The sequence below is a fragment of the Sinocyclocheilus rhinocerous genome, unplaced genomic scaffold, assembly GCF_001515625.1.
Source record: "Sinocyclocheilus rhinocerous isolate Xijiao unplaced genomic scaffold, SAMN03320098_v1.1 scaffold1915, whole genome shotgun sequence".
Taxonomy (NCBI): Eukaryota; Metazoa; Chordata; class Actinopteri; order Cypriniformes; family Cyprinidae; genus Sinocyclocheilus; species Sinocyclocheilus rhinocerous.
In genome coordinates, this window is record NW_015639873.1 from 69990 (window position 1) to 84713 (window position 14724).

At 39.3% G+C, this 14724-nt stretch overlaps 1 protein-coding gene across 1 annotated transcript in view; it reads right to left on the reverse strand.

Moving 5' to 3' along the window:
* Positions 1 to 8008: 8008 nt before the first annotated feature.
* Positions 8009 to 14724, reverse strand: part of mlxip (MLX interacting protein) — a 25329-nt gene continuing 18613 nt past the window's right edge. Inside the window, exons 13-18 of the mRNA XM_016568174.1 lie at positions 13647 to 13754; positions 13389 to 13516; positions 11191 to 11314; positions 10514 to 10643; positions 9327 to 9503; positions 8009 to 8038 (exon numbers count right to left, since the gene is read on the reverse strand). Coding sequence (XP_016423660.1) covers positions 9382 to 9503; positions 10514 to 10643; positions 11191 to 11314; positions 13389 to 13516; positions 13647 to 13754 — 612 coding nt within the window. The 3' untranslated portion in view covers positions 8009 to 8038; positions 9327 to 9381. The remainder of the gene's footprint in view (positions 8039 to 9326; positions 9504 to 10513; positions 10644 to 11190; positions 11315 to 13388; positions 13517 to 13646; positions 13755 to 14724) is intronic.

A 14724-nucleotide genomic window follows, 5' to 3' on the forward strand; every position in this document is an offset into this window, starting at 1 on the left:
GCTCGCGCACTCTCCTCCTCTCTTCAGACCGTCAGGACGACGGCTTAGCAGCCGGCGGCGGGCGAGAGTCACATCGCGGGCTCCTCCGCTGGCAGTGGTGTTTCCTCCCGGGACCCCACGCCTTCCTCCGGACATCCGGCTCCTGGCGAGGAGCGGTAGCAGACACCGCCGCGGTCGCTGTCCTGGGGATATCCCTCCGTTGGGAAGAGCCAGGTGCCGACGAGGATCAGGATCTCGCCGTCTGCTGCTGGAAAGCGTGCCTTGGCATCACGTGACTCATTGATTTGGTGCGCTTTTGAGCCTCCGCGAATCGCTCAATAATGGACTCCACGGCATCACCGAAAAGGCCGAAGGGAGTCACAGGAGCGTTCAGCAGCACTTTTTATGGTCAGCATCCTTGAGGTCAGCCAGGTTTAACCATAGGTGCCTCTGAAGGACGACCATAAAACCCATGGCCGCTACTTCCTTGTTCCCAAATAGATGGCGGGCTCAGGTCCATCCTCGATCTCAGGCATCAGAACGGTGTGCTGATGAAATGCCCATTCAGGATGCTGACTTAAAAACAGATCCTCGTGCAAATATGCCCCAGGGACTGGTTTTTATTAGTGGATTCGAAAGATGCTTACTTTCAACATGCAGTCCTGCCATTCAGACTGATTTTCCAGAGGATGTTCAGCCTCATATCTCCAACTTGGGTTGGGGAGTACTTTATGAGGGCAGACTGTCATTCGGCTCCTGGTCCAACCTGGAGCAATGCCTGCACATAAACTGCCTCGAGATGATGGTGGTTTGAGATGAAGCCCTAAAAACCTTTCTACCAGCCTTAAAAAGGCACTATGTACTGGTTCACTCGGCCAACATGATGATGGTAGCCTATATAACTCACTAAGGCAGTTCCAGGTCACGCTTCCTTTACAGGATGGCGAGACGCCTCCTCCTATCGGCACAGTACAACCTACTCTCACTGAGGGCAGTTCACGTGCCGGACAGGTTGGACTAAGGAGTGGACATGCTGTCCAGGGGTAATGCAAGAGAATGAAGACTACACCCCCAAACGGTTAAAAAGATTTGGTCTGTCTTCAGGAGGGCAGAGGTGGACCTCTTCAGATGGCTTCCCTCTGGTTGCCCTGCTTCCTCAGGTCATCAGATGGGTCAGGGAAGTTGGGTGCTTAGTCCTCCTGGTGGCCCCACTCTGGAGGAATCAGAGATGATCAATGTGCAGACGTTTACAGCTCCCCACGAATGTACCATTTTGGAGGCTAGAGCCACGTCTACGAGACGCCTCTACGCCCTTAAATGGTCAGGCTTTTCTGATTGGTGTGCAGCATGGAATGAGGACCCGTCCTCTTGTGATGTGTCATCCGTGTTAACCTTTCTGCAAGAGTTGCTGGATAAGGGGTGCACCCCCTTGCTCAAGGTATGCCTGGCAGCCATTGCGGCGAATCATGCTCTCGTGGCTGCCCAGTCAGTCGGCAAAAACGAACTTGTCATTAAGTTTCTGAGGGGAGCTCGGAGATTGATTACACCTCGTCCTCATACTGTGCCGACTTGGGACTTATCCATAGTCCTTAGGACCCTACGGGGCCCACCCTTTGAGCCACTCCAGTGGAGTTTGGGCCTAACGACTGTAGAGTCGTCCTCAAACCAAGACACGGCTATGTGGCCTAAAGTGCTCTCCATACCGTTCAGAGCACAATTTATCACCCTTCAGCCCCATGCCAACAGCTTTTTAGTTGGCCACTGAACTGTATTCTTTTACGTTGTTGTGAATTCTCACAATCAGATTTTTCATTTCCTCCGGTAATTCTTTTTGATGTGGAGCTTTTATGCAGATGTAATGGATCAGACGACTACGAGATTAAAGGCAGATATCGCATGAATCATGCTCATGTGCTTTGTTACTAAAATTGTAAGTAATCTCAGACAGGTCAAGCTAAGAAAGTTACAGAAGAAGCCACATGAGGACAGGAAGGTACTGAGATGGCAATGGGTAACCTTTCCGACGTGTGGTCCGGATCGACTCTACCTCTGTTGTCATGGCCAGAGGAGAACTGGCCCCCGACTGAGCCTGGTTTCTCCCAAGGTTTTTTCTGCCTAAAGTGCTCTCCATACCGTTCAGAGCACAATTTATCACCCTTCTGGCTCTTCCTAACCCCGAGGATGAGCAGGGTCCCAATTCACTCTGCCTGCTCCTAGAGTGTATGTAGAGCAATCTAGCCACTTTCGGCACTAAAGGAGCTCTTTGTATGCTTCGGAGGCCGCTCTAAAGGGCTGCCAGTCACGAAGCAGAGATAGATAGATGCTATATTCCTGGCTTACGCCTCAGTGGGATTACAGTGTCCTATTGGAGTGAGGGCCCACTCCACCAGAGGAATGGCCTCCTCCTGATAAGATTTGTGCGGCAGCTGGCTGGTCTTCGCCGTCTACCTTTGCCCGATTTTATAGCTTGGACGTCCCTGCCCTTCAGGCACGGATTATGTCTGCTTAACTTACCTAATCCCCTGTATTAATGGAGAAAGTCTTATTATGTAGACCCCAGCTTGGTGGCTCGCAGTGTGGCTTTGTTCTGCACTTGCTAATAGCACGGCACTATTGGATGCGTTTACCATAAGCTTATCAATGGGACAGGAGAGACCGTTCGATAGGGAACGCTCCGTTACTAATGTAACTTCAGTTCCTTGAGATAAGGGAACGAGCGTTGTGCAAGCTGCCATGCTATAAGGCATGCAAGTCGATGACTGTCGCTATCAGTTGAAAAATTCTGACGAATGGCGCTCAGAGATGACTAATATAGCAGTCGGCTCCACCCTTTTTGGCAGGCTGAAGCACCATTTGTTTGTGCAGCTACATGAACGTGAACGATCAGGCTTCAGTATCAGAGTAAACAGGAGTTTCAAGCGTATCAACGCAATACTAATTCCCTTATCACAGGGAACCCGAGGTTTTCAGCTGTCCCTCCATTTCAACTGTCTACCCTATTCATCAGACTTCTTTTCACATTCTTTAGCAAAGTTTTATGTCTCAGTTTTGCGCCAAAGAGCAAGCAAATTATCTTCTTTTTCTTGGAGACTGTCTATATTGACGTGATCCTTCATGCTGTCTGAGCTGTCACAGAAACTCTGATTTCCATTGATACACTGTAAAAAAAAATAAGTTGATTCAACTTAAAATAATTTGTAACCTGGCTGCCTTAAAATGTTGTGTTCAATAAGCTAAAAAACATTTGTTGTTTACACATATATTGGAGTTCCTTAAACCTAGAACTGATTTAGAACATGAACACCACCACATCTCAAGAGTCCTTGTGGTTGTGCCACCACTGCTTCCTCCATCTCTCTCAATTCTTAGTTGGAGTATTCTGGTTTGAACAAGTAGGTCAGTGCATAAAATTCAATGTTATCCTCTTTCACATCTAAAACATCAGCCACTGTAACTTTGACGCTGTGAGCTTTAGACGTTGATACTGCTGCTGAAGGTCTGCACACAAGTCCACACTCTCCACTGTAAACAAACAGCGCCAGCTTACGTGTGAGTATGCGACCGTGCATACACGGTCATATACAAGTCATATAAATATACAACAAGCAGTGAAATGTAGGTCTGGTCTACTCAGTAGACTGTGCAATAAAAGAGATAATACAAAGAATAAAATAAATACTTTTTTTTAAATACAAAGGAAATTAATATATATATATATACATATGTATACATAGTTATTAAAACCCGAACTGTCAATGTGCAACGATTGAAACTAGCTAACAGTGTGCTGGGAGGATGACCTGCATAGATCAATATAAAGTGGAGTGTGTTACCGAGTAACCTTTACGGTCCTGTACTGTTGTTTTAACAGTTCTCACTGTGCGCCGGAGTGCGTAACATGCTGCTTTGTAATCAGTCATGTCTCTGGATCGTTCTATCAACCCATGGTTTTCGGTTAAAGAAAGTTTTTATTGTGATGAAGTGTGTTAACTCCTCAACAAGCAGGAAGGTTGCGCTAAAGGTAATGATGTTGTAAATAATGTTCAGTTTCTTGCACAGACCAATCGTTTCGCTTCATAAGACCTCAATACATCGTCAGGAGGCACAGGTATTAATTTGGTCTTGTCTGTGGATGTTTTCAACCCCAGAATCAAACCAAGGAAGACGTTGGTGAAGTAATTGTGTTGGAACAATTTCTGAGCATGGCTAGCCCCTGACATCAGGCCCGGACAGGCCATCGGGAGCACCAGGAGAATTCCCGGTGCCCTGTTTTTTTTTGTTTTTGTTATTATTATTATTAATGTTTTCTATTTACGCCTTCTCAATGTACCAAAGTGATAATTTTCGATTATTTCATTCGATAATAAGTCATAAATCCGGTAGTCTTGACTGGCAGTAAGCTTCCGTCAAACGGTTCCGAACAGAACCGATGCGCGGGACTCGATGAAACAGAGGAAGCGGACAGAAGAAGCAGTGAAATGTAGCAACATCACTGACCTATTCAGGGCTTCAAGTGCAGGTCAGTTTCATCTGTAAATACGCTATAGTTTTGTCTTTATTAACGTAGTTGAGTATTAAACTGCTAGTATCTGTTAGGCTATCAGTAGCACCCCATTATTATCATCATCATTCAGAATACGGTGCTAAAGTACATCAATATCGATTGTAAAGTTACATAAAAAAATTTAGCAGAGACAGATATTCACATGGACTTATTGTACAGGGAGGGACGGAGCTAGAGACAGCAACACACAAATAATATGAGTAACAGGCTCACATAGTGTGTTAGACTTTTTCAACAAATATATTGTATTAATTTTGACATTTAGGCACTTTAGAAATTGTGTTTTAATACCCTACCAGTCAAAAGGTTTTGATCAGTAAGATTATTTATTGTTTTTTAAAGAAGTCAGCAAAAACTGTAATTTCTATTAAAATGTAATTTATTTCTGTGATGCGCAGCTGTATTTTCAGCATCATTACTGCAGTCTTCAGTGTCACATGATCTTCAGAAATCATTATAATATGCTGATTTGCTGCTCAAGAAACATTTATTATTATTAGTATTATGTTGAAAACAGATTAGATTTTTTTCAGGTTTCTTTGATGAACAGAAAGTTCAGAAGAACAGCATTTATCTGAAATAGAAATATTTTGTAACATTATGAATGTCTTTATCATCACTTTTGATCAATTTAAAGCATCCTTGCTGAATAAAAGTAATAATTTCTATAGAAATTTCCCCTAGAAGAAAAAAAAAATACTGACTCCAAGCTTTTGGTATAGTCCATGGGTAATGTTACAAAAGCTTTTTATTTCAGATAAATGCTGATCTTTGGATCTTTTTATTCATCAAATAATCCTGATGTACTCAACTGTTTTAAATATTGATAATAATAATAACAACAAATAAGTTTCTTGACACTGAAGACTCGAGTAATGATGAAAATTCAGCTTTGATCACAGAAATAAATTACGTTTTAAATATATTCCAATCGAAAGCAGTTATTTTAAATAGTAAAAATATTTCACAATATTACTGCTCTTGCTGTACTTTGGATCAAACAAATGCAGGCTTGGTGAGCAGAAGAGACTTCTTTAAAAAACATTTTAAAAAACACTGTTCAAAAACTTTTGACTGGTAGTGAATATTTGAATGAAATATATAGGTTTACTAAATCTAGGGTAAAAGTCATTTTAAGATAAATAACATTCTTTGCTAACAAATTGAAATGAGGTCGACACAGTTAACAGAAACACACCGTTTTCCACGGCCCCAGACTAAGGATTTAGACCTTTTTTATGTGATGGCCATACAAATAATAGGGTTGTCTGTGGTTTCAGATGTTGTTGTGGATGTATAGGCTATATACAGGAAATAAGGGGCCAAAATCGCACCTTTTGGTGTACAACAGCTCGTCGCTGGAACAGGACCCTTAAAAGGACATATTTATTCCTTTTTTTTTTTTTACCCCTAATAGGTAGGCCTACAAATTAGTACCTTAAGGGTACGAATTACTACTCTAAGGTACTAATATGTACGGTGTCAAGCTGTTGTACACCAAAAGGTAAAATTTTGCCCCTTTTTGTTCTGTGTGGCCTGGATGAGTGTGAGATTTCCCGGCCTGAAATTGCGTCCCAGTCTGGCCCTGGCTGACGTGCAAATACGGATTGAAGAACATGACCCAAAAACTGCGTCATTCCGCCTATTTCGTCCAATGCTACTTTGGACCTCTGGCTACTGGCAGGTCCCCTTGAGCCCTCACTCACTCTCAAGATTTGACTACTTTTCACACTCCCTGGGGGCTCTTCCATTTTTCTGTTATGCCTTTTGGTTTACACATGTCTCCGGCTACGTTTCAAAGACTTATGGACCATGTTCTGTTGGGCCTTTGTGATTATTTATAGCTGATCCTGAGAACAACATCTCCATCATTCGAAGAAAGTGTTCCATCGCATTCACGAGGCGGGTTTCACCACCAACTCTTCCAAATGTGCCATAAGCCGAAAAGAAAACAGAGAACCTAGTGTATGTAGTCAGTAATGGTGTCATCAGGCCCCAAAGTCAAAAGATCGAGGCTATTCAAAACTGTCCTCTGCCACATACAAAGACCCAGATCTGATCATTCTTAGGGATGGCAGGTTAGTACAGAAGATCTGTACCTTCTCTACTGGTGTGGCATCTCTGAGCATTTTGATTTGAACGAATTGCCCTAACCAGATCTGCTGGACTAAAGAAGCCAAGCAAGCTTTTCAGGACATGAAGGCTGCCATGTGAAGATTGAGTGATTTATTGCCCTCAATTTGAAGAACCATTTGTATTGCAGCACTTCTGTTCTGTTCACTGAATGAACGAAACCGTTCGAAACCAGAGAATGAAACTATGGAAATGAGTCAGTTAACCAACCGTCAACGCCGTTTTACAACGGGGTCTACAGCTTATACTAAACCTCGGTTTCGTTTAGCTAGAGCAGCAGAAGATGATGAGAGAGAGAGAGAAAAATAGGGTCACTGATGTAGCGCCCTTTTAACTTCTGGCAAGGTCACACCTCCACTTAAAACTTTCAGAGGAAGGTTTACAACCCTTTGCTTGAAAGCTGGCTCATTTGCATGATCAGAGTGGGCAGGCGGTTCATGTCCCTTTACACTCTGATTAATATAACAGGAATACAATGCATGCTACGAGGAGGCCATATGTACACCAATGTGTAGGGCATTAAATGAGGATTAACCCCCAGATAATGTAACCTTATTGGTATCAAGCTTCCTTATCAAGCATGATACAAACAAGGTTACATTATCTGGGGGTTCAATCATGAAGCATGCATAAAACAGTATACAGTACAAAAGACACTATACAAGCCCGTAATAATCATACACACAGTGTCCCGGAGATATGCATGTTCATTCATAGAAGAGTCCCTTTTTATGAGCATTGTGTTTCTTTGCTATGGGGATTGTTCTTGCTTATAGCAGATCCATCACAGCATTAACAACTTTCAAGAGACTGTGAATAGCCTCTAAAGCTTGATTCTATCTGCAGCAATTTTACGGACATGTTAAATATAATTGCAGCAATATACGTCTATGTTATTACATTTTAAAGCATGTGTTTGAAAACAAACCTGGAAAGAGAGGATCTTTGAGGATCTGGGGAGAAGAACAACATTCTTAGTGCATTCCAGTGAATTTCATGGGATATAAGGGTCAAATTTTCGAAATTGAGATTTATGCATCATCTGAAAGCTGAATAAATGAGCTTTCCATTGATGTATGGTTTGTTAGGAGAGGACAATATTTGGAAATCTGGAATCTGAGGGAGCAAAAAAATCTAAATATTGAGAAAATCATCTTTAAAGTTGTCCAAATGAAGTTCTTAGCAATGCATATTACTAATCAAAAATTAAGTTTTGATATATTTACGGTAGGACATTTACAAAATATATTTATGGAACATGATCTTTACTTAATATCCTAATGATTTTTGGCATAAAAGAAAAATCTATAATTTTGACCCATACAATGTAGTGTTGGCTATTGCTACAAATATACCCCAGCGACTTAAGACACCTCAAACACCTTGTATTTAAATGAATGCAAAATCATTTATTTTTATTGGGAACAGCCCACAGTTAGAAAGGTTCATTCAGTTTTTCACCCAAAAAAATGCATAAACAAAATATTGAGCAAATCAGCATTCAGAGCACACTGTGAAAAATAACTTTTCATTTGTAATAATAGATGCAGATGCTACGTCCTTCAGTCCAGACCTGTGGGCCATTTGAAGTGAACTCTGACATTAAGACATCCTCCCAGGAAAAAAATAAAAATGCTATTAAAAGGCCTATCAAATGCTATTAAAAGTATCGTTTTCTACATTATATACCCAAACTGATACCTTAAAACAAAACAAAACAACACAACTATACAGAGAACAACTCACTGGGCTCGTTTCTTCTATAGCTCTACTTGATTTAAGGCACAACAAATGTGCTTTATCATATGACTATAAATATTTGTAACTTTAGCTCATACTTTTTTTACACGTCCATGCATCTATCCACACACTTCAAAAAGCCAGTTTTGATCCTGGTATTTGTTAAGGGGTGCTGCAGTTTTGGGATGAACTGAGGGTGAGGCTCCAGTAAACATTCAGAATAACAGCACTGAATATAGACGACTCCCAAATACACGAAAAAACACCCTGAGAGGTCAAATCTGTAAGTCTAAAGGCAACAGCTCTAGTGAAGCGTAATGAAGTCTGAGAAACACAAAGACATGAGGATGAATGTAAACAAGAGACTGCCTTTGGTTTGCCATTTCAAAATAAATCCACTTTCGGGGGCTTGTTCTTTTCGAGACTGTCCCATTAAGGTAAATGCTAATGAAGTGTCCATCCTGTACATTAGAGGAACATACGAAAGGGGTTTCACCATGTACTGTACTTCGAGATATCAACACAACACTTCTATGAACAGATTTAAAGCAGACAATCAAGCAGTTCTCTTGTATTTCCACCAGTCTGAGTAGAGTTCAATGAGTTCAATCAGTAACAAGAAAGCAGAGTGCAATAAGTGTTGCTGTCAAGGCTCCTTGAAGACTGATATATGGTAAATAAAAACTAAATTCACATTTGTGGCCCTGGAGCACAAAACCAGTCATGAGGGTCAATTTTGTAAAATTGAGATGTGTACATCATCTGAAAGATGAATAAATAAGCTTTCCATTGATGTATGGTTTGTTAGGATATGACAATATTTGGCTGAGATACAACTATTTGAAAATCTGGAATCTGAGGGAGCAAAAAAATCTAAATATTGAGAAAATCATCTTTAAAGTTGTCCAAAACTTAAGACTGCTTTTGTGCTCCAGGGTCACATATTAGATGTCAGAGTGTTGAAACTAATATCCTGAGGAATGTTTTTTTGGGTTGAGAGCAGCCTTTTTAGCTTCCTCAGGCAAAAGTGAGGGATCCGTCAAGATAGAGGTGCTGGTACAGAGCTGTCGTAACGTCCGGAGTACCACTGGAGGACACACACACACACAGTGAACATAATACACAGATAACACACAGCAAAACACTACCAATACATGAACATATTTCTATAATCATTTCACGATCAGTTCTCCTTTATGGTCATGTTTGCCAAAAAAAGAATTTTGGTGTTATGTTTAGTGACAATTTGTGCATGTAAAACATTAAATATTATTGTATTATTTAGCTTATATGCCATACATTCTACATTTTATTAGGAATTTTTCTATTTTGAATGCTTCTTAAATAAAAAGTTAACTTAGCCATATAGAGACCAGTAATATGCATATCACCATGCTCTAAAAAACTTTTACATTTTAAAAATATAATATAAAATACCATTCCAAGTTCCAGTTTAACATGCGTTTAGAAACAAATGGCTTCCTGCATATACATTGTAGTTTGACGTTTAGCCAAACAGACCGAAGCTTCTGTCCAGCAGGGCTGCGCAATATAGACAAAATAATCACATTTCAGTTCTTTCAATGGACACTGAGATTCCGATTATATTTGCAATTTTGGCAAATGTTTTTCCATATTTAAAAATTTTATTTCAGTGTACACATTTCAGAATAAAATAAAATAGTATTGTGCTTGATAAATAAAACTAACATCATGTCTCTAGAACAGACGAGACACAAACTACATTAATAAATGTATAAATATGTCTCAAGTGTAGTAGTCACAGGTATTGTATTATAGTATTGTCAAACTTTGACCATGTTCTTACGCATCTGAGATATAAATAACTAAAAAATAACTCTCTTCAGTTCACCATAAAGTAACTCAAATATTACTCTCTTTTTTTGATTCACAAATCTTTATCAACCCTCCGAAGATATTAGGCTGCTGTCACTTTAAGACCTAATGCACGGATCCAGTACACTGATACACATCTGAATTAAAATATAATTGCACAGCCCTGCTGTCCATTCAAAGAAAGATGAATTCTCAGCTTCCAGTTGCTGATATTTTAATGAAATGAAACGGAGAACTCACTAGGCCGGAGGACTGGCAGGGCGCAGTAGCGATCCAGCCACTGCATGGTGGTTTCACACAGCTCTGTGCTGTTGGTGGTCGACACCGTTGCCTTGAAGGACTCAAACAGAGGATGAATAATGACGCTGAACTGAGAGAGGAGTGTTAAAGAAAATCACACGCTTGTGGAGTCCAGTCTAATACACAGGACGATGAATAGGCCGAACAGTGTTGGGTAAATTATAAAAATTAAACCAATAAACAAACTACAGTAATGATGCTATTGTATTGATTTATTTTACAACTAAAATTACAGTTCTAAACATTCATGGCTGTCTTTTTCTTCACTTTCAAATGTTAATCTATAGAGCCAACGGCTCCATTACTAATGTAGGAAAACGGTTGATGTGTGTTGCATTTTTAAAAAAAATCCATGTTATAAATGACCCAAACTTGTTTTAAGTGACTGTGTACTTTGAGGACAAAATTCGTACCTCATACACAAAATGCATACACATGTGGGCAGATCCGGAAATGTCAATCCTAAATAAAAATTTAATTTAATAAAAAACTGTACGAGGAAATGATTTAGTGTATTCATATGCCATGTGACTACAGAATAAAACCAATACTGTGGACTGAATGATCTGAAGAAACTATTAGTTTGTTCAGTTCAATCATTTCAGACTGAAGGATACGATCCAGAACTTCCAGTTCTGAAGAGTTCTGTTCTTCACATAGTCGTCAAGCTTCTCCTTCATGTGGTCAAAGCGATGGCGTGCGATGGGAACCCCTGTATCAGGGAGCTGTTCCTGACACAAGCTGCAATAAATAGTGGGCATCTTTAAGAGTTCACTTACAGAGGTTACCTGTTTGAAAGCAGGTCTACATGCTAATATACAGTACTGAGCAAAAGTCTTAGGCCAGTACTATTTTCACCAAAAAAGCCAGTTATTTCTATCGTTTGCTGTAGTGTGTCAGTTTACATTTCCAAACATTCCTTTCGCCATTAATTGTAATAATGCAGTGAGATTTCTATGAACAACAGCCGGTGCTGCACACAGAGATCTGATCTCAGCATCATCCTCCAGTCTGTCTGAGATCACATGAAGAAACAGAAGAAACAGAGACAGACTAAATCCAGAAGAACTGTGGCAACGACTCCAAAACGCTTCAAGAAACCTTCCTGCAAAGCTCCAGTACTGTGAGAAGTTTTAGGCACTTGTGTAAAAATGCTGTAAAGTGAGGATGCTTTCAAAAATAATGTCAGAAATAGATTTTATTTAGCAATTAACTTCAATTAACTAAATCAAATCAACATTTTGGTGTGAGTACCCTTTATGTTTAAAACAGCTTTTGTCTGGTGCACTTGCACATAGTTTTTCAGGAAGCTTTGCAGGAAGGTTTCTTCAAGCATACCAGACAGACTGGATGATGTGGAGCACCGGCTGTTATTCATACAGAAATCTCACTGCATTATTACAATTAATGGCAAAAGGATTGTTTGGAAATGTAAACTGATATCTCCTACTGACACACTACAGCAAAAGACAGAAATAATTGACTTAAAACTAGGGATGCATGAACTAGGGATGCACGATATTATTGGAATGTTATCAAAATCAGCCGATAATGGCTTAAAATGCAAATATCGGCATCGGCCCGATATGAAAAATTATGCCGATATGCTTTGCCGATAAGATGAGTAACTTGCATGTTCTCAGGGTGTGATTTATTCATTAATGTGTAATATGTTTTACCCCCAAACGGATTATGAAAACTTAAACACAAGGAGCTCTAAAAGATCTTCAGAATTCGTACAACTCTTTTGCTTTAGACCATTTACAAATGCTAAACATTCAAATAAAATGTTAAAGGGCAGGTCATATGGGTTTTTGAAAAATACCTCTTTTGCAGTTTATAACGTAGCTATCCTTAAATGAAAAAATCTGCAAAGTTGTTAATCAAAAAAGTGTATGATAAATAAAGATATTGTCTCTCAAAAGAGAGAGTTAGCACTTGGCTACCGTATCCACCGTTATTGTTTTAACTGTTCACAGTTTAGCAGCTAAACTTTAGCTGTGGGCATTCGCTTGCATAAGGGCTTTTGTATTTTATGTCATTATTATAAGAACGGATTGGAGCACTATATTATTGTTTTATGCAAAGGTGCTTTCTCAATGGTAGCACTCGCTAACTTGCTCAAGGAATCCTCTCTGTGCCAATCACAGCAGGTTTGGCCAGCTGGCCAATCAGAGCAGAGTAGGCTTATGAAAGGGAGGGGTTTGCTCCGAACTTGCTCGGAACAAACCGTTTAGAAATCATTGGCAAATGACTCTAATATTAAATGTATATTCTGAGAAAATTACAATGTTTTCTGACCTTAGATGCATTTAAACCTGTTGTAGGGGACTCCAACACAATATTAGGACACTTTAAAATACCATATGACCTGCTCTTTAAGGATTGCTTTATAGTTATTTTCAAAGCTTTCAATGTACTCTCGTTATAAATGAACTTCATTGTTTATTTAATTCTCAAAAGTAAGTTTTTGTTAAAAACTAACCAAAATGAAAAATAATTTGTTTATAATCTCTGTACAGGAGAGACTTGGTGTTGTTTCCAAAGAAAAGGAAATATATCGGTATCGGCTATCGGCCAAAATATCGGCATATTGAATATCGGCAAAATCCAATATCATGCATTCCTACTTAAAACCATTTTTTGTTGGTGAAAATACTAATGGCCTAAGACTTTTGCACAGTATGTTTGTGTTTACTGAGCTCCCCATCACCGATATATCTGTGCACTGAAATAGCATGGCTACAAAGTAGCAGTTTTTCCAAATGTAACACTTTCAAATAGTAAAAGAAGAGTCTAATTCATAAATAAACACCTTATAGATGTATTAAGCTCCTCAATCTCCTCTCGTAGTCTCTTGGTCTCTTCCTGCATCTGTTGTCTCTCTAGTTGCAGTTTGCTAATATAGTCAACTGTCTTCTGAAGTGTCGCAGCATTACTGATCTGGAAACCCAATAATGGGTGACGGAAAATAATTACTTTTCACTATTTAAAATACTTGCAGAGACAACTACAAGCACGAATCAAGATGTGATTTTGAGAATCGAGTAAGGAAAGCCAAAAGCAGATTTACGTTTGATTGAGACCTGAGAGTCGGCACGAGATTGCACAACGTCTTGAAGCAGGCATTTATGGTGAATCGCCTCTTCTGCTCGGCAGATATGTGATTCACTCTGCGGCTCTGTGTCAAATCACAGGACAAAATTACAAACAGAGACACACTGATAAATGAACAGATATCTGGATATTTCAACATTAAAATTAGTGATAACCTTGCTCGTTTGGCCAGTTAGCAGAGTTCCTAGTTCCCCCTTATGTCAGTTCCCAAATTAAACAGCAGTCAATGGACAAAACAAAAACAAATGTGAATCCAGTAAATATTCAGTAAAACTAGTGTTCATTCAATATAAACAATTTTCTGTACACCTCATATTCCATCATTATATTGACTCATAATTAGGGCTGCCAAGTGATTACCATTTTTAATCTAATTAACTGCATGATTAATCAAATTTTGAGCTGAGAATTTACCCCCTACAAAAAGATAATTTAAAGTCATTATTGTGTTAAATGAGAACAGCATTGAACAGAAAAGCTTTAGAAATATATATTTCATTCAATACAGAATGTATTACACATAAACTCTTAAGGCTACAATGTGGCCATAACACTGTTTTCAGAAGCTGCATCTGAAGTGTATTTACACAGACTGTTCCGGAGGTGGCATGAATGCATTTACACTGCAATTAGAGCGGCATAATTAATGCAATGAGACTGAAAAAATTGAATATTACCACATGATTTCATTTTTAAAAAAACAATAATTCTCTTAATATGAAACTAAAACCACCAGTAAATGAGTTCATTGAACAGATTCAATTAAATGACCAGTTCATTCAGAAATGAAGCAACTGACTCTCTCTACAAATGGCTCACTGAATCACTGATTCATTCGTTCAAAAACGTGGATTCAATCAGCGCTTTGAGTTGCTCAGAAAGGCACATCTGTTCTGCTGTGGCTTTGTTCGGGACAATATTTGTAGGTGAAATTGTCAAAAACAGACAATACTGTCTATGAAATGCACAATATTCACTTCCTGCTTATTGAACTATTGTATGAAATCAATATCATTGATTTGCAATCATGCAGA